Source organism: Tachypleus tridentatus, chromosome 10 (assembly GCF_004210375.1).
Source record: "Tachypleus tridentatus isolate NWPU-2018 chromosome 10, ASM421037v1, whole genome shotgun sequence".
In the NCBI taxonomy this organism is placed as follows: domain Eukaryota; kingdom Metazoa; phylum Arthropoda; class Merostomata; order Xiphosura; family Limulidae; genus Tachypleus; species Tachypleus tridentatus.
Window position 1 is genome coordinate 40,517,112 of NC_134834.1, and position 24,934 is coordinate 40,542,045.

Here is a 24,934-nt window from a genome sequence, read left to right on the forward strand (position 1 = left end):
TCTCATCCATCTACAACATCTTGAGTTAGCAAAGTTCAAATTTTTTCCTTACTCCCATTCAATATCTTATTTATCTGGGAGTGTTTTTCAGCTCATTTCTCAGCTGTGTTCAGTTTTCTGCCATCTTCCTTTGAACTATGGAACTACTAGTAATCAAAATTCATGTCTACCCTACTACCATGTGAGAAGTTATTAGCTTCTGGGGACTGGCTTCACTGAAACTGCTTAGCCATTTTTCTCTTATTATTATCTTGTTTGACCAGAGGAACCACTCATGGGAATCTTTGACCTGAATGGCTCACCTGCCCTTTCTACACTCAAGAATTTGTATTGGTGTCTGGACTGATCAAATATCACTATCAGTGTTCAATTACCTACACCCATACTATACACCTCTTTATTGATGCTTCCCCCTCTAGTTGGGGATTATCTCTGAACAAGAGTTTCCCATCAGCACATGGACCCAGAAAAAGTCCTCTCCAAATATCAACACACTCAAACTTCCAGTGATGTATCAAGTGTGTACCCATTTTTTACCCCATCCTAGTATGTCATTTGTTATTATCCATTCCAACAACTCTGTTTTTCTTCTATATCAACTTTCAAGGGGATCCAAATCCAAGGCCCTTTGCCTTCATACTCTGGATCTTCTTTATTAGGCCAGTTCTCATTGGGTTGTCTATTATCTACCATGTATTGGGTGATATGAAACTGGTTGCAGGTCATCTCTCTCAGCTGCACCATGTTCTGCCCACAGAATGATCTCTCTACTCCCAGTTTTTCCATTTCATGTGTTTTCTGTTGGGGACTTCACTCATTGATGCTTTTGCCACCCCTCTCATTTTCAGATGTTTTTATTACTGGTCATTTCTTTCTTATCCCTGAACACTGGCTGTTGATGCTTTGAGATTGAACAAGTACTGTATCTCTCGTTATGCTTATTCACCTCTCTATCTTTTACCTCATGTTATGGCTTTGATTTGAGTACAGTACTCATTATATCCTCTTAGTGGTACCTGCCTGGCTGACTTAACCTTAGTTCTATCTTCTGTGCCACCTGAAAATTCAACCCCCTCTTCCTTACCAACTATATTGTCTCTTTTGCTTTAATCATTATTAAAGACATCATTATTCCATCAAGGATCTAGTCCCTCCACCTTCATGTTTGGGACTTGTCTGGACCATTGCCTGATGAACTGGACTTTCTTTTCAACAGGGTAGCCTTTTTCCTTTCTCATTCCTGTTGTTCTTTTATCTTATCCATTTACCAGTATAAGTGGTATGACTTTTGACATTGGTCACCACTTTTATTCTTCTGATTGTGCTATCACTGACCATCTTTCTTTTCTTTTTACCTGGCTATTTGACAGAAGAGTTCTGTCTCACCATTGCTTGTTATTATGTGGTCTTATCAACAATATTTCATCTTTCTCAATACAGCAAGATGTTTTCCTCCTCATTTCCTTTGACCTTGTCTCAGTCTTTTCTTATCCTGTTTTCATGTCTGACTGGGACCTTATTGTCATCCTGCAAACCATTAGCAACCTGCAACTTATACTTCCTTTCTCTTAAGACCTGTTTCCTCTTACTTTTTGCCTATGATTGACATTGCTCAGAAGTGTGTTTCTTGACTCTTCCTTTACCCCTTTCTGTCATTCTTCTATTATTCTTTATTCTGAAAGCATATATTTTTACAATTTCAGTCTATCAAGATTATATTTCATCTACTCCTTTTTGAAAATTAGTGCTTGCAGACTGTTCTGGATTTCATCGTATCAGATTCATCACATCACCTCATTTGTTCACTCACCACTGATTTACAATGGCTGTTGGGTGAGTTTCTTCAAGCTGGTATGTGGATTACCATTCACACATTTGTTGATCACTGTCTTGATCATCTGAATGTCTCATCTCATGAAGGTTATCATCTGCCTCTTTTCACCATCCTACAATCTCCACACCATCTTTAGATAGGTCAGTGCATTTCCTTTTTCTTTATTATGGCATTTCCTTATAGGATCATACCAAGTGGTTATGCTGGTGGTGCCTCCCAGGTTATATTTATTTCTACAAATTCCATGTTGAGCCAGGATAATTGAAACATATGGAAAAAGCCAACACCAGAGGGTGCTCTGCCTGCTTCCCTGGTTTGTGCTTGCTGGCTTTTCAGAATAGGGGTATCTGGCTACCTGTTGCAGTATCTCCAGTAAAAGACTTTTCTAACTGAAGGACTGATGATGATCCATGCATTTTCTTCAGACTGTCTCATTGTGAATTTTTTCTCCCCCTTTTTTTTTTTTTGAAGTGGAGAAAGGGGAAGACCCTTGGCACTTATCATTTTCAGTCTCAGGGGTGGCAGGCTATAGAGAATATTCACTAAGGCCAGAACAAGGGGTACCAATCAGTGGGAAGTTTTGTGGTAGTGGTGACACTATCATTATAGTTCAGGTCACTCTTCATTATAGCTATAATTATAACATGCAACCTATGCTCTCCTCTTGCAACCTTAGTTTGTCCAGTAGAGTTCAGGCAAATGCGTGACATGATACTGTACCTTCCTTCTGCAACTTGTAACTGTCCAGTAGAGTCAGGGTGAGCATGCACCATGGTAATGTACCCTTCTCCTGCAGTTGTTCCTGCTTAGTTGAATGACAGGAGCATGCACTAATAGACCATGTTGCCTTCCTGCAGCTGATGTCTGATCAGTAGAATCAAGGTAAGCACATTCTACACTTATTCCATTTTCCTGAAGTGATTTTCTGTTCAACTGAGGCATGCACACACACATGCCTTTAATAACTCTTTGACATGAATTCTGCACCATTTTCTCACAGTTGTTGTTTATCCAGTAGTCTGGTTATAAATTTAATATTGGCACAAGGTACAGTCTGAATGTGCCCCAACCATGCTACATATATTTGCTCTCCAACATCTTTTGTAAGAATACTCATGTAGTCATGCTCTTACTATACCCATACCTGTGACACATAGGACCTGTTTGCCTCTTCCCCCTTTTTCATGGGCTAAGAGTATACTCTGCAAGAGATGAGATGTGGTCTGGTATAAGTGTGTTCCAGTAGACCACCTGACATCCAGATGTTGCACTCAATAGTTTACTTTGGGTGCTTTCTGAAAGGAACTCCACTACATAAATCTTTGCTCCAGCCTCTCCACCACTTCAGCATTAGCTTCTAGCTTGACTGTTTGAAGAAGTATGTATTTCTCAGAAGTTAACATTTTCCTTCCTCTTCACATCTAGTGCACCTTGTCTTATCAGCGAATGAAGATTCACTGGTTAAAAAACATAGAGTGGGTTAATGCACAAAGAAGTATATTGCTCTCTTATTGATTGAGAACTCTCTCTACATAACATGAAGTAGGTTGCAATTCATGAGAAATATTGTGAAATTAGGTTGGAGGTGCCTAAAGGCTAATAGTTTTGACATTTCTAAGGTAGATGCATTGGAAAGATAGCTTAACCATTTCTTACTGAAAATGTTAAATTCAGAAGTAAAGGCAGCTCTTCACACAAATGTTTATACCAATAATCATGTATTTATTTAAAAATGCCTGCATTATATAGCAATATAATTCATAACTCTGAAAAGTTTTTAAAAAAATGATAAGATTAAAATTACAATGACGCAAGTCCTACTGCATCTTTTATTGTTTATTTCTTCCTTCACTATGAATGTGCATTAATGTTTTTTAGGTGGTTTTTTTGTAATAAAATTTCATCAATAAAGAAAGGTTACATTAATGATTTTCTAGTAAGAACTATTCAGTGAGGCTGTAATGCAATATTTCTGTAATGAAGACAAAACTGATATGTCTGTGATAACTTTTAAGTTTTTTTAAGGTTGAAAAAGTCATAATTTTGTGAAAAAACTGAAGTAGCAATGGATCATTTTATTTTTAGCTATGGATATAACAGATATCATCAGTGGTAAATTGGAAAGTGATGAAGACAGACAATATTTTATACCTTTTGTACAGTAAGTATCTTTTTAGCATAGGAATCACCATAGAACATTTACTATATATAAGAAATAGATGGTTGACTGATATCAGTACATTACTTGAAATATAAGTAATGTGTTGTGTTCCTGTAAATAAAATTAGGTTTTTGTCTTCATCTGAAAATATTGAATAATATAACATAAAGTATGAATAATGTTCGTGATTCATAGAGAAATGTCATAATTTTTACAAATTCATTATTAATCTTTAGCATTATACTTTTGATACAGTTTTATGCAGATGTTTTTGTATTAGTATGGTTAAAGTGCTAAAAACACAGAAAATGTTCACAGTTATGTTCTCCCTCAATGGAACAGTTGTATATTTTCAGATTTACATTGCTAAAATTAGGGGTTTGATTCCCTTTGGTGGACACAGCAGATAGCCTGATGAGAATTTGCTATAATAACATACAGTTATGTTCAAAATGCTCATTACACAAGGATAAATTAAACATTTTGTTAGCATAGCAAAAAGCCATTCAGATAATAATAAATCATTAAGTTTTAGCTTTAGATGGCTATAAACCTCTAGCATGAATAAAATTTTCAACACAGTTTAAATCAGATATAAATGTTAATTACTAGTTACTATGTGAAAAGGCAACTTAGGTTTACAATTGTTGCTCATAATCCAAAACAGATTCTTTGTAAATTATAAACGTTTTCAGTATTTTCTTATAAAAGTTATGTTTTAAGTTCTTATGTTTATAAAGCAATATTTTAAAAAATCCTAAATTTACCCTATTATGAGAATTTTTCTCATTTTACATCCCTTTTCCTTTATTCACCACCATTCTGAAAAGTATGACATTTAACCTTATTTTGACAGGTCTCAGGTCAAAGGTCATTTCATCCTATTTGTTGATGTGCATTCAAAATTGTATTGAACTACTATTTTTTGAATTTGTCTTAATAAGCTTGGTATTATATCTCAAATTTTAGTGTTATACATAAGTTAATTTCTAAATTTGAAAGTAAATATTAAAAAACACCTGAATATTGAATGACTGATTTTTGTCAGTCACATGGCATGTTGAATGCAGCACTGGTTCAGATTAGATGTTTGTGACGTCATAATACTAAGTCTATATTTTGAAAGAATTAGGAACTTGAATTATTAATATTGACAAGCTAGAAAATAAACTAAGAACCTCGTATCTTTTCATTTTGCTGAGGTATAGCTCATGTACTGAATCAAACACAGTGGTCCTATAAATAATTAAGTAATATTTTTCAGGAAGTACATTCACAAGCAGCTTACAAACAGCTCATGCATGATGCACTTTGATAAAGTAATGCGAATTGTACATTTGTCAAGTGATTTACAACTTATAATGGTACAAATACCAGTTAAACATGGAAATTATAATGAGTACAGAATGGTTACAAGGTTTGTTGACTTGACCAGCCTTGTAGTGGGAGAGTTAACAGATTCCCATTTAGAATTTGCTATATGTTCTCAAGAATGATGATAATCATTAGATTGGCTAGCAAAGAAACAATTCTAAGAATGAAAAGTATTCAAAGCAATACATCAAATACCAGAATTAAATCAACAAGTTTATGCAGTACTGTTGTTTCTCATAATTATAATGTGAAGTAAATTAACTATCTGCAATCATATTTGGGAAAAAAAGTCATTTAAACCTTCAAGAGAATTATCAGACTGAGGTCAAATAAATGAACAAGTAACAGATTTCCAGCTAAGAATAAGGTTGTATGGGAAACAAGCATTAAGAATAAAATTTAATAACAGTATTGAGAAACTGCCATTCAGTAATAATTTAAGGCACTCAAATCAACTTTGTGCCTTTCTAAAACATTTATACAGGCCAGTCACCTGATCTGATGAAGGTTAAGAGTATCATGTTGAACACTTCATATCTAATTCTCTTCTGGTTTAGTTGATTTTAGAAGTAATAGTCCATAACTAATTGGCTTAAATATTATATTGTGACAAAGAAAAAAACATATATATGGTTGGTTGTGAACTGAAGTTCTCTTTACTTCAAGTGACCTATACTTTGAAGATACTGAAAAACAACTTAGAAAACATGAAATCCAGCCTTTCTAAAGACAGACACTCCAGCTACACCACAGCATATTTTTCCATCTTCATCAAATTGTCTTGAAGAACTGAAGCCTTCTGCTAAAATAATAATATAGTGGTGTGTGTGTGAATACATTATGACAAAAGGGAAGAATTATGTGTGCAGCTTTTATTTTATATGTATATTTTTTCAGGTGTAGTGAAAGGGAATTTCTTGAGAATGTCATTAAGAAGGTGTTGTCTGCTAAAGAAATTAGTCAGAGAGAACACAAGGGCCAGGGGTTATGGGTGTGTATGAAGTTGTTTCATGGAGATGTCAAGCAGGTTCGTGAGGAGCATCCACATCTTATGTCCTCATCGACTGCTGTGGCTCGAAAAATGGGATTTCCTGAAATAATATTACCTGGTGAGAACTTCCTGATTTTTTTTTAGTAACAATAATTCACTTACAGCAATTTTGAAATCTTAGACATGAAATATTGCCCTGTTACCTAATTTTTTGATATGGTATGCTACCTCCACTTACTTAAATAGGTATTCTTATCAAGTACTTCCCTCCATATGCAAATATTGTTTTGCATTCCATACGCCTCGAGTTTTTAGTTACCCTAAGATCAGTGTGGTTCAACCATGTCTCCCATACAAATTGTTACGTGACACACTTCCATCAATAGAAGTGCATCACACTCTCCTGACACGTGTGAATCCCTCTATTCAATTTACCAACTACTATCACTTCTTATTTGGTAGTGCTATTGTCAAGATGTTTTGTTTTTTTTTAATTTTCTATGAAGTGGAAATAGTTTCTACTTTTTCTACTTCACTTTACCTGTTTTAAGTAATGACCTACCTTTCTTCTTTTTCTGATTTTCAATGAAATTTGTGTTTCCACTTTGAAAATGTTATAATTTATATCTAGCACAATTACCTAAGCTTCAGGTGAGGATACTCAGCTAATAAAGTGCCAGATTAAATACATTGTGAGATTGATTATCATATGAGTTGGCCTTTGTCAGATTTCAAGTTTGGTGGCCTACACATTTGTATTTCCTGACTCTGGACATATAGGCTGTTATATTGTTATAGCTTTTTGAATATTTTCATACTAATATTATTATATCTAGTTTTTTTATTCTAATAACACATGTTTAGTTATATTTGTTCTTACTTCTTGCAAGCTTAGGGTTTTTTTATTAACATTTAATGATATCCTTTTATACTGTAATGTTAGTTTAGGCTAAACATGTATTTTTATAATTTTAGGCTTACCTGTTATTCATCTTATTGATAAATCATAAATTAGGTTAAATATATTGTTTATTTAACAAATGCCATCTACTAAATTTTATTGTCAATATACACTTAATTTTGCAGTATTATGCCTTTTTCATTTTCATAATTAATTGTATTTTATACTTCTTACAATTAATATCAGTTTTGAGGAACCTTGGGTCCAGGGTCTCCAATCTTCTTCTCATTATTGCTTGCCTTCCTCCTTCAATTGCTGAATTCATTCAGGATGACATCTGTTTGGACAATTTTCCTCTACCTGATTCTATATTGGCCTTCCCAGGCCTCTACTGTGAAGTCTGCTAACCTACCTCAGCCCTTTTCATACATGTTTGACAGCTGTTTTATGTTTACATTCCTTTTCCATACATTTTGGTTCATGCTGAGCCTTTATGTCTTTCTTTTGGGAGATGGTGCTAGCATGCCTTGCCTTAGCTTACCATCAGGCAGATGTTTTTTGTTTTCTTGCTACTTTGCATTTCAAATCTGTATTGCCTTATGGTTGTCAGAATCTTTTAAGCTTATCCTTTTCTCCCTAGCCAAGGTTTTCAACCTCTGTCTTCCCCATTTTGTCTTCCCTACTGGTATTGGCTGCTATGCACTTTTTTTTTAGGCATTTCATCTATTTCTTGGAGATTTTTGTGATGTACCTTCCCCTCCTTACCTTTGTGTTGGGGTGATTGCCGTCTTTGACAGTGTCCATACATATGTGGACCTTTCTTTTGCTTTTGGGATCTTTTCAAGTGGGACACTTTCTTGTACCAGGTTCATTTTCCTTTCACTTCTAATTGGGATTTATGGATGGATCTTTTCTCCACTGGGTTATTTTTTAAGGGAATTTTACTCTTGTACCTTTTGCATCACATCAGGTATCTGTATTGCAACATTTGAATTTCCTTTTTTGGTTGTTCATTTGTTTCTTTTGCCATTCCATTTCTTATTCATGTTCCAGTAGCTGGCATCTTCCTATCATTTACCTGTCTTACATCTAAGAGTTTCTCCATCAGTTGTGTATTCTTGATACAGGTTAGAGTTTTGTGATTGATCTATCTCACCTCAGTCATTTTTTGGTTTAGTTTTCCTATGTTGTCTTTTGTCATTACTATGGTAGTCATTTTCTCCAGGGCTGAGGATACCCTCAGCTGATGTTTTGTATACTTATGACCATGTTCCAATTTTTCATCTCTTGTGGCACTGTCTTAAACTTAATCATCATGGGGTTGGATACTAATTTCATGTCTTGCCCTTCAAGTTTGTTTAAGATTTTTATGTCTTTGTTTCCAATTCCTCATCTTAGATGTTAATGCTTTCAAATAGGATTGGGACCTATACATACCCATCTTTTCTCATCCCATTTGTCATCTTTCCCAGATAATATCATTCATTCTTGCCACTCACTTTGTTTCAGGTCTTTATAAATGTTCTATTTTGGCTGACACTGATCTGATGTTTCTCAGCTGCATTAGCTTGATTTGTCCTTTTTGATCTGGATCGATTTTTCTTACTTTCCACTTTAAGGGCTTTTAGGGCAAGATGTTTATTTGTTGTTCATTTCCTTTCACCTCTCACCTTTAATTCCAGTCAGATCTGGTTAACCTTGTAGGTTCTGTACCTGCTCTGGGTTTCTTCATTGTCTTCAGGGCTTCTTTCTGTTGGTTCCTTTTTCTGCTGCCTTTTTCCCTGGCACCAGTCTTTTGTTTGTGACTTTTTCCTTCCTCCCTTACCCTTTGGATTCATCTTCTGATCCAGCTGACCTTTTCTTCTTTTTTTCATAATCAATTCCTGGTATCTTTACTCTGATTAGTCACTTTCCTGTTACCTGCATCTTACCCTCATTGTTAGTTGGAGATATTTTTTTTATTGAGCACTATGACTACATCTCATACATTTTTCACTCATTTTCTGCTTTGTGTTGCTGTTTCTTTGTTTTTGGGGTATCATCTTCCAGTTGTCTTCATCCTTCACTCTCATAAGACTGTGACTGAGTAAAATATCTTTCTGTATATACTTATTTTTCATTGACATTTCCCCCCCTTTTTTTTCTTTATGGATCCCTTTCTGTGGATAGAGAATACCTGTCCAGGTATACTTAAACTAGTCAAATCTATACTTTAAGGTCATGATAACTTAACAATTATAATTTTCCATGGCCACTAAATGATTACTGTTGAGTCAGGGTGTTCCATAAAATCACTTGTAGGTTTTTCTTATGATATATTGGCTTCATTAGTATGCCTGTATCAGATTGCACTCATTCATAAACTTTATTGGTAAAGCAGAAGGGGATAGTTGCCCATTCCTGCCATGTTTTGATTGAATAAATCATGTATGGTCTGCTTTTCAGATTATGGTTTTTGTGGTAACCCATTACACTGTCTTGGTGCTGATGTTCTTTCTGATTTTCCACTGCACTTTTACCCCTCCATTCTCTTCCAGTGGACTGTGGGAGTCCTTGCCATTTTCCATTTCCAAGCTGTTGGGGTGTTGGCATATCATAAAGGCATACTCCTGAATGTGATAATGATATATGATACAAATAATGACAAAACTGTTCAGTTGAGACTAGGGTAGTGGTGTTCTGCTGGTGTAAACAACAAGATGTCCTCCACTCTGATATTCCATCTCTGTATGAGTATATCCCAGGGAAAGTTGTAGCTTTGAAGTGAAGAGTCAAAATTGCAGTTCACCACTTTTGTTGGGATCCCATCTCATCCTACCTCCACATAATTATCGGTTCCCAGTGGCTGAGTCTTGGATTCAGTGCTAAACCAATCGACACAAGTCCTCACACGTGTAATATAGGTGTCTCCATTTCCTCACTCAGTTGCAGGTCACACTATCCCTCAATGACTTTTTATACTGACTTGTTATTGCACTTGGGATGGTTCCTGTGATGTTAGTTTTTAGTGAGATAGTTTATATTACAGATATATTGTTATTATACTATTGCTCAAACAATTTGTTATATTGCTATCATGTGTCCCATTCATAAATTGGGAGGGTATGAGATTTCCTCCAATCTGCTGAACATGAATTGAAGATGATATGATTCTCTTTTACTTCCCAACCAGATGGGTGGGTTTTTGATTATAGTTGACTTGCCATCAGTCACTGTGATCCTCTTTCCTACTCTCCCTGTGGATGTCAGTCCCTGGTAACTTGGTTTTGGACTGGAGTTAACTTATCAATGGTATGATCCTCATTCAACCCTCATTTGGGTGACTGTTCTCAACTGCATGGTTTTGGATATAGTTGATTCTATGTATGGTCTTTCATGCCATAGCTACTCTATAATTAGATCCACATCCTTTTACTCTCACCCAGATTGATTCCAATATTGTGTGTTCCAGTCCTCTATCCAAACTTTTTCTTTCTCTTTTGGGTGTTCCTCCCAATTTCTGCCCATGTCTGCAACATCCCTTTTTTGCATTTGTGTGAAGATCTACTCTTTTAGCAGGTCCTTCAGATGCTTCTTTCTTCTCCTTGAACCAGTCTCTCCATTTATTCGATATTGAATTCTAGCTATTTGTGTGAGCAGAGGTAATGTACTGTATCGGAAGCTCTAATTTTCCTATACTGAAAACGTATTTCAATAGATACTTACTTCTTCTCACACTTCCCACCCTTTTTCTTCACTGGACATTGGTGTTTTCGTTTTCTGACAATACTCAAAGTGATAGTTCAGTAGTATCAAATATAGGGAGTTACATACATCAGGAGGGTGTGTTACACTTCTGTTGGTGGAGAGTTGTCGCAAGATGCAGTTGAACTATGTTGATCTCAGGGTATGTGGGATCTCAAAGCTTGTGGCATGCAACAAAATTTTGCATATACAGGGTATATGAATATACTCATTCATATACTGAATGAGAATAGCTATTTATGTGAGATTTGTAGTGAGTACTTATTGGAAATACATTTTAAGTATAGGAAAATTTTAACTTCACTCTCTTCACTAATTAAAAATGAGTACATAACTTTGTATTTAATAACTCATTTAGGACTATAGAGTCAAGGTGTAAGTAGTACAGACATCAGAATGAGGCTTGGGTGTTTATTTGTTATTTTTCAACCTTCAAATTACTAACCTGTTTGTATACAGTTCACTACTAATTGGGTTGATGGTGTTCATATTTTACAATATGTTCAGTAATCTTATGTTTTTGCCTTTTAAAACACTCAGTGTAAAGAACTAGTCAAAGGATTTGAGTGGAATCACTTATTTTCTATATGAAAACACAACAGAAAAAGATAAGCAATCAATGGTATTAAATGCAATATTATCGATAATATTTTTCTTCAACGTTTATGTGTTCCATACCTTATTACAGACCCTGTAAGTAGTAAGGTCATGTGCCTGTAAGTAGTTTGTGGCATAAATGATGTTGAAAAGTGTATTTAAGAAGTTCATTTTTATGGACTTTGTCAGTAATACTGAAGTTAGCTTTATCAGTTCTAAAGATGTACGTAATAATTTCCACTTTGTCATAGAACCAGACGTTGTGTTATGTAAAGCCATTGCACAATTTCTAATATGAATACAGCAGTATAATTACTAAGTAGAAGTGTTGTTTAACACACTATGCCAGTTGGAAAAAGCTAAAAGTTATGAAGAAGTTTTATGAAGTGGATGAGATAGGTTATGAAAACTGGTGATCCTATTGAACTATTTGAACCCTAAGAATTATGAAAATATCTCTCAAAGTACATTTATTCTCCTAATTTGTTCTGCAACTAGTTTATTTTTTCATAGCTATGTGTGTGTGTGTGTAGTCTTCAAAAACTCGTAATTTTATTTTTTGCCAAATGTTTACAAATCTCAGAATACATTTAGCATTCTTATGTTAAGAATGTAGAAAATTAATATAACTTTCAAAGTTTTTAATTTGTATAATATAATCTGGAAATTTTCTTCTCAACCATATTAATAGAGTACTAGCTATATTTGTACTATCTAACATACATCCCTGGAAGCAGGACTCAGATTTAAATTCCAACCACCACGTCACTCCCAGAGAGGTTTGATAAGAATTGTTTTAGCATTTTTCCAGTTATAAACAGGCACACAGACTTTTTGAGGTTTTGATTTTTTATTACTTTTTAGTGTTTCATATTTTACTTTATTCCCTCTCAGGTGATGTACGAAATGATTTGTACCTCACTCTTGTACAAGGAGAATTTTCTAAAGGTTCTAAGTCAACAGAAAGAAATGTAGAGGTTACGGTGAAGGTGTGCAATGAAAAAGGCCAAGTCATATCAGTGAGTAAATAACTAGCAGGTTAAAAAAAAAATTCAAGATTTTACAGAAAGTGAATTAATCATTTAGCTTTATCAATATTTTTTAACAATATTACCATGTAATTATATTCATGATGTTAGAAAGACATGTAGGTTCAAGAAGTCTCCATAGAAATCCTTTAACCCAAACATGTTTGAAAGGTGGACATTTCTTCTTTAGAGGCAAACTGGGAGTTTGTAATTATAATTATAGAAAGCCATTGTATAATGTAACAGCTCAGTATAATACAAACCTTATTTTAATAGTACATTGAAAACTTCTTTAATATGAAAATCTGTTTAATTCATATACTTTATAACCAATATGGGAATGCCATCAATCTCCAATTTATTTTTTATGTTGATGATTTAGAAATTTCTTTCTTATCTCTTGTTAATTAGTTTTGTTGTTCTTGGAAAATTTTAAAAAGAGATTTACATTTTTATTTTCTGTCTAACTTATTTTTAATCAGCAGATATTCAAAATAACTTTCAGTTAGTTTAGATGCTGTGTTTCAACAACTTAGGCATTTCTTTTTACATCATTTATGATTGGTGCAATAAATATTTAATTAAAATTTCAAAATGTTGAACTAAAGCAGTCGTGTTAGGGAACAATTGAATGAAATTTCAGTATATGCATATTATAATGCCATATCTGGAATTTATTTAAAAGAACACTTCATGAGAGGATTAATAAACTAGTAGACTTCTGTTGTATAATTACTAATTTTTCATAATTTGTTACATTAAACTAGCAACCTTGACTCAAATCATTACATATCATTACAGTAGATCTAAAAAGTTTGTACCAAACTGGCAATAATCTATGTAGTTTTTTATGATATATTTTATATTATTGGTAATTAGTGACTGAAAGATATAATAAAAATTTATTATCATAAGCATAATAAACTGTCTATGATGTTACTTCTTGACAGTATTATCTTCAGGATGTTAAATTTGATCAGAAATATAACCAGGGTGTTAAGTGTGGTCAATAAGATCCATAGATATTTCCTTTAAAATATATTTCATCACCTGGTGAGGAATTCATGATCTAATTTGTTTTGAATATCTCAGATTCATAGTAAAATTAATGTTTTTTTCAGATTAAACTGAAAGCTTAAGATTTTTTTCTTTCATCAGGATACCTTAAAAAATTGGTCTTCAAAGTACAAAAGGTTTTAAGATTCATATTAAACAAATTAGTTGCATTATTGTAATAATTGTTTTCATGAAATGAATGCAAGATATTGTAAATATTGTTTTAAATTGATCAGTGTTAGAAAAATTTTAATTCTTTAATATACAGAAGACTGTTCACAGTTATTGTAAATGATTTTGATACAATTTTTCATGATGTTTTTTCAAAAGCAATGAGAGTCATACTGGGTAAGTGATTACTTTTATTGTATACCAAGACTGTTACATGCACTAGGTGAGATAACTTTATTTTGTATTTTGGTTTGCTGTAAAAGTCTACATTTTTATGTGTAAAACAAAAAAATTTATATATTTTATTTCAAAGCTTGCCAAAACTACAAAAAGACTAGTTAGTATTATCAAAACCACCTGCCTATTCTCTAGTAAAATCTGGCAACACAAATATTTTTTTAAAGAAAACATGTCTTTAACAAACCCAAAATCATCTCTTTAACAAACTGCCTTTTTAAGTTAAAAACCATTTTCCCGTGTCATTTAGGAAGTAAGATATATTGCAGATAGCCTTACAAAATTATATGACCTCTTTTACACAAGATTCATTTTTATATTGTAAAAAATATTTGTTTTTATTACAACAGAAGTGGTTGAAGTGTTCTTTTTTTTATCCTCAAGAATAGATTTCTCACTTTTAATATTAAACATAAAACTGTGGTATGAAAAACCTTGAAGTTGTGTTAGTTATTATTTTTACCTTTGTAAAACCTGCAAGACCAGGTTAGAATGTGAAGAATTTTATTGCTAGAAACATCTGTAGTATTTTTGAATTTTTGTGATTCTGGACAGTTCAAGCTGTAACTATTAAACAACTAGATAGTGTTGATGTACTTCAGTATTGTAAAGTAGGATTAAAAATGTTGTGGAAAAGCTTTCATAGTAGTCATCTTGAATTTAAATTACATTGAATAGAATGGCATAAAAAGTAAAAATTAAGCATTTTATTTGAGGTAGTATAGCAGTATGTGTTGCTAAATTTTTTAGTGATATTAGTGACTACTGTGTAGTCAAGTTTGATATTAAAAGAACAACAACAGCTGAGAATAAGAAAGATATTCTTAGAAATTACATAATTGTTTCTAGTACCAAAATAAGCTTGTCTTAATATGTATGTTTGATATCTCCATTACAGTAAGTGTTGCTTAAGACATTACTGATTAAAGTAGTTTATGGTATTCCCATTTTATGTGTTTAAAATCATACATAGTGCCAGATAAATTCATGAGTATCATTTCAGTGTGAAGTGGCTGAAAATATTTAACAAATTAATTACATAATTTGTCAAAAGATCCAATTTACTTTCCAGTTACTAAATTTTCCACTATAATATTTTATTATTTGAACAGTTCCAATAAAACATTTTGTTTTATTTTGATGCAAAGAGAGAATTCTAGTCATAGATTTCAGACTTTATCATCACTTACATTTAAAAACTAAATGTAACTTCTAGGTAACAGAAATAAAATATGGAACCTAGAAGAAGCATCTAGGATTAGTAAGTCATGATAACCATAGACAGTATAAAGCTGTGAAATGACAATGTTTCATAGGTAGCATAATGTCACCTAAATATAATTATCTTTGGGAAGATTATGTAATGGCCCTTTCAGATGCAAAATATTCATACACTCAGATGTGTTAAGTTTTAGGTCTTAGAGTTACCAAAATATGGTTATTCCTTGAACTTAATGGCAGTTGAAAACAAAGGAACATGGATCAACTTTGGAGATCAAGCTTATCCAGAAAGAAGTCTGCAACATGTTGTACTCCATACTCCAGTTATGGTATGCAGTGTGGCATCTTGCAGCAGATTAGAATCCACTAAAATAGAGATCAGTGGAAAAATGTGTCTGTGTGTTCCAGGTAACAATATGCAACATAATTAAGAAGGATCTACATCTGGAAAAGTGCGACAAATCAAGTGTACACAGTTGCTGCATGAAATGAGTATTCAGGCTATTTTAAAGGAAATAATACTGATTAAGTTGCCAGATGCAGAGATTGTGGATTTCTCTATAATTGAAATTTTGAAACAGATACTGGGAAACCGGTGTCCTTATATATTAGTTGGTTTTATGGAAAGCAACCAATTAAGAGTGGCATGTTTTTGAGATGACAGCCTGATACTAAGAGTTTTTCAAACAGAACCTTCATTGCACAGTTTTCAGATAGAGTGTGATTGAACATGGCAGCATGAATTGTAATGATGTAATGAGGCTCCAAAATTAATATAATGTACTCTACCTCAGTAAACTTCTTCATAATTGTAGTTCACAAAACTTCTCAATCCTAGTTCATGAGAAGAACTGTTTCAGTGCCTTTCTACAGTAAACACAAATTAATTAAATGCAAGAATGATAAAAACATTATAAAAAACTTAAAAATGTATGTTGTCATAATAAATTTTGTTTTTTATGTAAGTAAACATTGTAAAAGCTAAGGCAGCAAATTTAGGCATTATTTATAATTTGACATGTATAGAACTAAATCTGTGTTATATGTGGTGAAAACTTCTGAAGCTACTACAATTAAGCTAGATCAGGTATGTCAGTGAAAAATGTTAAACTGAGTTTAAGAAGGTTTTCACAAGTATAATGAATTTCTGATTGTAGATCCTATTTTGTTTGTACCTGGAAGTAATATGTAAATTATTTTTTCCAAAATATACTTATCTCTCACTCTGTAGCTCTTATTCTTGTCTCTGAGAGTTGTTGAGCATGTGAAAAATCTTCACCATAGATCCATGGATGTTAGAGATCCTTGTTTTGAGATTAGTCATTCAATTACCATCTTTACTACCATTATCCACCCAACCTATAGTTTCCCTATCTCCTGCTAATCCTCAGATTTAAAAACTTTGTTCTAGGGCTGAGATTTGTTGGTCAAGGGGACATGGAAAAAGTCATCATAGTTCTTCCAAGGTTTTATTTCTGTCTGTTTTGCTGTGCCCAAGAAGATAGGAGTTTGGTGTTCAGTCATCAATATTTCTCGTATATATCAATTCCTAGATCCTCTAATGTTCATGATGGAGTCATTTTCATTCTGTATTGGCATTTTTGTGCCAGGACTGTGCATGACTACATTTGATGCCACCTACACCTATCTTCACATTACCATTGGAGACTCGTCCTGCCACCATATGTGTTTTGTGCACAAGGGTCAAGTGCTGCAGTTCAGGGCACTGCCCTTTGGACTAGCTTTGGCTCCATATGTGTTCTGGCAAATCATACAAGTTTTTTCTCATTACCTCCATTCCCTTGGCCTTTGTACACACCATTTCAAGGACAAAATGTTACAGCCAGATTCTACTTTTGGAAACAACCAAGAGAGGCTTTATTATCAGAGCTGAGAAACATGTTCTCACTCTTGTGTTCTTAGTGGCCTAGTTGAACCACCCACTAGAGTACATTGTGCAGGCTGATTTATGGATCTTCCCCATTCTTTTATCTCCTATTATTTACATTATCTGGAAGTCTCTTCCTCTAAGAGTTTTCAACTATCTTCTGTAGCTATTTTAACCCCACTGCTAGATTATAGGGAGATGTGAGTATCTTCATTGCTAACATTGTTTCTTCTTTACCTCACTTTCAAGGTAGATTCCTGTATATGGGGATGGGACCTCCCAGAGAAGGTTCAGTACTTTCAGTTTACCTCCTCTGGGATCTAAACATTCACCTACATGTTTGCTGTGCATGGTGACCTGTGAAGGGGAGGAGAGGATCCTGGTAGTTGAGGAGTCCAATTGTATCACACCACTATGATCTTGAATTTCTGTAGATGGTTAGCCTTGGGGTGGCACCTCCTGGGTCAGTCAGCTGGTCTACTTGTGCCAGGATCTACCAAGTACAAATGTTGGATGTTCTCAACAGATGTTGTGGACATTGTGTCTGATGCTGGTGGTTGAATGTAGTGCTCATGAAACCCTTGCTTTGCTGCAGTGTACTTGTTTGGCACTCTAGTGTGTTCCCTCGTAGGACTTTGTGGTGGGTGGAGTCAGTAGACACTGAAATATAATACCTTTTAGATAAATAAACCCTATTCATGAAAAAAACAAAACAGCTTATCAGAAAATGACCACACATGAATGACTCTGTTGTACAGTCAACATTACAGCCAGATTATGTACCTCAATATTTATCTGTACATTCTTTATCTGGGAACTCCTTTGGGTAGATATTTCCCTTTTTTATTCAAAAGGGATTAGAGGGCTTGCTGACCCCCCCAAGTCAGTAAAGAATTTACACTCTGGATACATTTTGTTGGAAAGATCTTCACCACAACATACCAAACTGCTCTTAAAATTGAAGGCCATTGAGGATACACATGTTGAGGTTACTCCCCATGCAACTTTGAATTCCTCCAGAGGAGATATAGTTGAGAGGGATTTAAGGAACATTCCTGAGCCAGAAATCCTCTCCAGTTTCTACAGTATCTTACTTCTCTTCTTCTATTAATCTTTTGGATTTGTGAGCTTGTAGGGCTTCTGCTTGCCCCCTTTGAGTCTACTCCTCTTTTATTGTGATGAGGGGGACTATTTAGTTTTTCCTCACTCTTGATTTCTCTGGTTCCTGCTGGAATATTTACTGTTTTATTATGTGATGCGATAGATAAACCTTGTATCCATCTTGTCTTTGTACTTGCCTTGGTTTTCTTCCTTCTGGTTGAACTATGTTTTTTGGGCCTGCTGACACACTGATGTCATAAGTTTGAGTTGTTGTCATGTTTGTAGGACTTTCTCTCTACCTTTCAGTCCTTCTATATCCTGATAGGATCTTTCTTTCTTAACCTCTGGAAACCAGGGAAGGTATACTTCCATTTCTGAAATTCTTTTGCCATCTATTTCTCACCTCTGCAATCAATTGTAATCTGATAATTTGTTTTAGCCTGTCAGGCTTGAAAGTGTCATGTGACTCATTTTATCTCATTTTGTGGTAATTATCTTGACAGTTTTCATTGGGATTCTTAAATTTCCCTTAATATTTCCCACTTCCTTAGAGATGGATTACCAAATATCTATTTGCATATTTTAGTCTTTACAAGTCAGTTATCTTCTGAGTTACATCTCAGCAGATTGAACACATTTGTGTTTTGCTGGTCATTTCATTTATCAGGTGGAGGATTTTGCAGACTTCTTTCAATGCTTTTCCCTTACATTCTTTATATTTTCAGACAGCTTTCTTCTGGAAGTTTTTCCTTACCCCATGGCCACTTTAAACAATATCGGAATTTTAAGGAGGAGAGGTTACTTTTGTATCTTGTTATTTTAGTTTTCAGGGTCCTTTATATCTTGCTTTTACAGGATCCCACTTTGTGGCTAGTGTTACCCAAACTAATGTGCTTTTTTTTATTCAATTCTGTGCTAGCAACATATTTTATTATGCTGCAACAGGCTCTGTTGCATCCCATAAAATTATCTAGGCACTTATCAGATTGTATTAGTAAGTATATTATCATGAGCTGACACTCATGCACTATTATGAGTAAAGTTAAAGGGAATTCTGCTTATCCCTGTCGATCATTTTTAGAATAAATTGGGGTAGGTTTGCTTTGAAACATTTTGGGAGCTTGGTTTCATGTTCTCTCCAGGGGCAAGTGGAGTACACCTTGCCCACAAGATTGGGGAGTGAAGACAAATGCTCATAATTGCAGACCAGATGAGTTCTGTTCATTTGGTTGAGTATGACATACACAATCCAGTCATTTTGAGCCTGGGGTATTATCTTTTGGACTTCTTCAGGTGGGAGAGAAAGTTTGTCCACTTAGGTGTTGTTTACTTTCTTGTCATGGTTATGGTGGTGTAAAATGCATCACTCAATGGCTACAGGATTGGATCCAATAAAACGTTTGTATATTTGTAACAGTGCAATCCAGTCGTCCTAGCCACCAACATGGGATATTGGGACTAAGACTTCTTAATTCCAATTTGTAGTTGTGGGATCTTGGCTATTTGTTCAGGGTTGGTCTGTAATGATGATTGCTCATTTAATATTCTGCCCTTGATTCAGGAACTCAGTTGTGGGTGAGGAGCATACCTTTTCTGGATGCAGTATGGTTTCCTCACTTGTGTACCACTTATCTTGGTACACCACTGTTCTGTGTAGATGTTTTCTGCATAGATTATGCTCACACCAGCCTCTCCACTTTCTCAAAATGGGATTCTAGCTATTTTGTCAGTGGATGGTAAGTAAGTTTTGGAAATTAAGAATTTCCAAAACTAAAACTGCAATAATACTTACCTCTCCTGACACTCTCCCACCCTGCCTTCCCACTAAGAAGTGGTGTAAGTCTCAAAAATGTAATTACATAATCTAAGTGAGGTGATTATATTCAGGACCGGGATAGAGGGTGCCTTAATGAGGGAGGAGAAATTTGCAAATTAGAAATTGTTAAGGGTATTGAAGTGGGGTGTAAAAGATGCATATGCAAGACAAATGCTTAGATAGGCAAAGTTGATGTCAAATAATAGCTATATTGTCAGAAGAAGTAAAAATTATTAGAAACACATTTCCAGTTTAGGAAAATCTTAACTTTCATTATGAATTACCAAAATTTTAATGCTTTTTGGTGGTGTTTTTAACATCTTTATAAGCTTAACATTAATTGTCAGAATCATCTTAAGCATAAACATTACACTCAGTTGGCTTTATTCAGCAACAGTGTACCCCAGAGTTAAAATTGTCTGTATTCTTGTACAAGTTACAGCTTTTATATTAAAGAAGATTTTTTATGTATATAATGACTCCATCCTGCCAGAAAACATTTACCAAATACAATGAAACAGGATGTAGTTGAATCGTTAAGTTTAAACAACACCAAGAGAACTCTTTCCCACATCCATTAAATTATTAACAAAAAGAACCACAGTTTTTCTGAACTGAATGCCATCAACTAAAACTTGAACTTGGCATTAATAAAAGAAAAATTCAAAAGTCTTGTTGAAAATTCATACAATCTGACATTCAACATATGTTTTTAGTAATTTAGACAACAAGTATATGGTTTATCTCTTTTGAAATAATTTATATTTTTGCCTGTTGTTAATTTGTTGCTATGGTCATATTTTTTTGTAAAAACAAATTTCACAGAAAAGATTATTATTATTATACTTCTAAGTATCATATTACATTTCATAATTTTGTAATATTAGATCATGATTATAATTTCTGCAACACAGTAGGTTTAATTTACAATGCAAGCTTAGTATTATAAAATAAGAAACTGTTTATACACACACACACACACATATCAGGTTTACCATGAACCTGAAAAGGTTAAGTAACTTGAAGTAAATGTCAAAGTCAATAATTTTGAAAAAAAAATAAATTATGTGAAGCATTTTCACCTTGTACAAAGGTTTTTCTTTGATATTTAAAAATCATTTTATTTTAGTTTACTGTAAAATATTGGATGTCAAATGTTTACATTTGTCTTAGGTTCAAAAAAGACAAATTTCTCTTTTACTGTTGTTGTATCCAGTACTGTTTGTGTGTATAGAAGAAAATATGCTGTGAAACTGAATAGCCACAGAATTTCAATTCTGATCTTTCACTAAAGGTGACATTTATGTCACTGACAACATTTAAAGCTTTATTTGATCTTGTATTAATATAGATTGTTGTTGGTTGCTAGAAGGGAATGTTTGATGTCCAGTATGACAGTGTTGATTGAAACAAAGTTTTTTGATGTCATGTATAAGACTTTCACATGTAGTTACAAAATCAATCATACAAACAGTACCCTATCTACTAGTATGTTGTTACGTTTTGTATTTTCTGTTGTAAACAAACAGATTCTAAATTTTATTCATATGCTAAATGGTAAAGGAATTTTCACAGTAATTAGTTTATGTGGTATTTTTAATAAGAATTTTGTTTTGTTTTATGGTGAAATAACTTGTGAAATGTAATCTGAATTACATAAATACAGTAATGATCAGCACTTGCATAAATGTGTCAGAGTATAACCTTTAAAATATTATAACTTTTATATTTAAGTTCAGAAGTATGAAAAGAAAGTGGCCTGATAAATATATGAAAAGTAACAAGATTTTTTTTCTGTATTTGTTTCATTTTTTCCTACTTATAATTTCTAGAAGTTGCAACTACTATGTCGTAGCCAGGTTTTAGCAGGACATATGAATCATGAAATGTGCTCCTCCTATGACCATTCACTCACTTTATGTTGTAACGAGATTGTAATAGGATGTATGAATATTAAAATGTGCTATTTCTAAACAGACACTTGTTTTGTGTTGTAACAAAGTTGTAACAGGATTCATTAATAGTAGAATGCATAACCTTTAGACTAAAAAGTGCTTATGATAAATGATATCAGTGTTTGTTAGTGAATAAATTCATGTGTGAAATTACAATTATCTTTATGCAATTAAACTTTTCAGGGGTTAAGTGATAAGCCTAGGGTCTTTAAAAATTGGTTTTTAAAGTCTGTTGGCACAACACAAATAGCCCGTTGTCTGGTTTTGTGTTTAAAACCAAACATGGTAAAATACCATTCATGTTAGTTGAATTATCAAAGTTTCAGTTTTTTGCAACACATTCCTAAACTGTGAATATTATTTTAAAATCTCAGATATGGAAATTACTTTTTCTTTGACTGTAGTTTTAAAACGTAGTTCTTTTTGGAAAAAATGTTTATGAAAGAATAGTTTTATTTATCAGATTGAATGTGTATGTCTTGCATCATATATTGTGATGAAAAAAGATAACTGTAAAGTTCTCATCTAATAAAAATATAAAGTTTTGTTTCCCTGTTTTTGAACATTTTAATGAACTCACTACAACTTTGAAAAAAATATACAAAAATCATGACTAGAAATATGTTTTCCAACTTGGATATAAAAGGTTTATTGATTACTGAAGGAGAAACAACCTTAAATAAATATTCAGTTGCAAGGTTATAAATGTTCTGTTTAGTACCACACTTATTAAAATGTTTATTAATCAAAAAACTTAATTTTATTTTTCATTTTTCTATATCTTATTTACAGCCTTTGTATGATTTTATATGACAAGTATTATGTTTATGGTACATACACGTAATTTCTTGAAATATTTAGTTTCAGACAGTAAATTTGAGGAGTTATAATGCAAGAATTTTATACTTATAGTGGGCACTGTGCACATAACCACTGTATGGTATTTTTGCATACAAAAACAACAAAAACTAAGTAGGTGATTATTGAAATAATGATCTTTTTTTGATATCTAATTTATATATAAATGAGTATTTTTAAACAAATATGAATCTTGTCTTGCACCTTATACTTTTTTGGAGCATATTTATTAGTTTTAATTTTACTTCAAATGCTGTACAGTTATGTTATTCTGAATTAAAGGAATCTGTAGGAAAATTAAGATAGTTCTAGTATCATCATTAATTGTTGGTTAGTCCAAAAGGCAATTCTGTTGTATGTTTGAAAGTTTTCACTTTGTTTGACATTTGTTTAAAGATTTGATATGGCTATTGGATGTTAAAATGGTTTTTCAAGAGACATATATAGAATTGGCTTCATTAGTTTATAGGTTATTTTTTTTGTTTTGGTCTTTCATAGCTGGCTAACCTTTTAAGTATGAATAAATTGTGGAGCTGAAGATGAATGCCAGTTAAGGATTCAATGGGGTTTTGTGATTGCTTATAAATTAGCAGAGTTCAGTGCTTAGTTTTCAAACTGGGAGTTTGTTCTAGCTTTTGGATTGTTGATTAGTTGGAGTGGTAGTTTTATAATAGTTTTAAGTTGAAATATCTTATCATTGGTTATAGATAGTTATAGAGTGAAAAGTTTATTTTAAGTGGAAAGGTATCGCATTATTACGTGCTTTTGTTTATTATTCAGAATGGGTAATATACCTAATTTTGACATTTTAACACATTAGGGTAGGTTATTTACCTAAATTCAATGTAATATATATTTTATAGATTGCTTCCAACATCTTGTATGTAAAACTGGTTTGAAACATATATGCATACTTTCACTTAGGATGTACTGAGTATTGGTGCTGGATGTCCATCACTTAATGAATATCGTAGTGTTATATATTACCATGAAGATAAGCCTAAATGGATGGAAACCTTCAAGGTAAGAATTTAAGCCTTAAACTCTCAAAACTAAAATGCCATTTTTTATTGAAAGTATCGTAATTGTTTCATCAGAAATTTAAAAAGATAAAGACATATTTACAGTTTATAGATTATCATGATGCAATTATCTGAGATTTACAGCCAGTTTATTATAAAGTTTACTGACCCAGTTGTTTGCTGTCACACTGTACTTATTGCTTTGTTTGATAGTTACTAGTATGGTGGAGAATATAAAGTTATACATTGTTTTTTTTTTAATGTTATTAGTTATTTTTCATGTAAAGAAAAGATGTAATTTAGGAGCAGTCTTATTGCTTGTTTATTCTTATGACAAGTCTTGTGTCAGTGTTACCCCTAAATGTTTAATGGTATGATGTTTTTTTATGAACTGTAGAATAAAGATTTTAGTTACTCTGTTAAGTGCCACTAGAAGATGTTGTTGATGCTCTAATTTTTTTTATCATATTTACAATTTTTTGTTTATTTGTGTAAGTAAATGTGAATTTAACCAAGAAAGATTAATAGTTATTTCAAATAAACGTAAGTGAATATTGTGTGTTAGCAGAGGAATATGGAATATCAATATTTTGTCATAAACCAGTGTAAGCTGATACAAATATTAAGTGTTACCAGAGAAATATGGGACAACAACATTTTGTCATAAAACTTAAGCATAGGTGAATCAAGTAATGGCTGTTTTAAAGTGGTATAAGTTAATACAATTAGGTGAGATGCAAGCCATGAGAAACTGCAGTAACACTGGTTTCTGATGTACTGGAAATTGTTTAATTATAATAATTCATTTGAAGATAGCAAGGATTTACAAATAATACCACAAAACCAACAATCATACAATTTTGTATAAGGTTTTCTTTTTGTGAGATAAAAATGTATCTTTGTAAAATAAAATATAGATAAAAGACATAACTCTGAATGGAATACACAGTATTGTAGTTTCTACAATACTTATGAAATA

The 24,934-nt window shown here is 33.0% G+C and overlaps 1 protein-coding gene across 5 annotated transcripts in view; it reads left to right on the top strand.

The window, feature by feature from the left end:
- mbc (dedicator of cytokinesis protein myoblast city) overlaps positions 1 to 24,934 on the top strand; it is a 239,710-nt gene that overhangs the window by 78,060 nt on the left and 136,716 nt on the right. For all 5 annotated transcript variants that reach the window (XM_076460973.1, XM_076460974.1, XM_076460977.1 and 2 more), the window contains 4 exons: positions 3,920 to 3,995; positions 6,267 to 6,478; positions 12,497 to 12,621; positions 23,858 to 23,956. In XM_076460973.1, the coding sequence (XP_076317088.1) occupies positions 3,920 to 3,995; positions 6,267 to 6,478; positions 12,497 to 12,621; positions 23,858 to 23,956 (512 nt within the window). The remainder of the gene's footprint in view (positions 1 to 3,919; positions 3,996 to 6,266; positions 6,479 to 12,496; positions 12,622 to 23,857; positions 23,957 to 24,934) is intronic.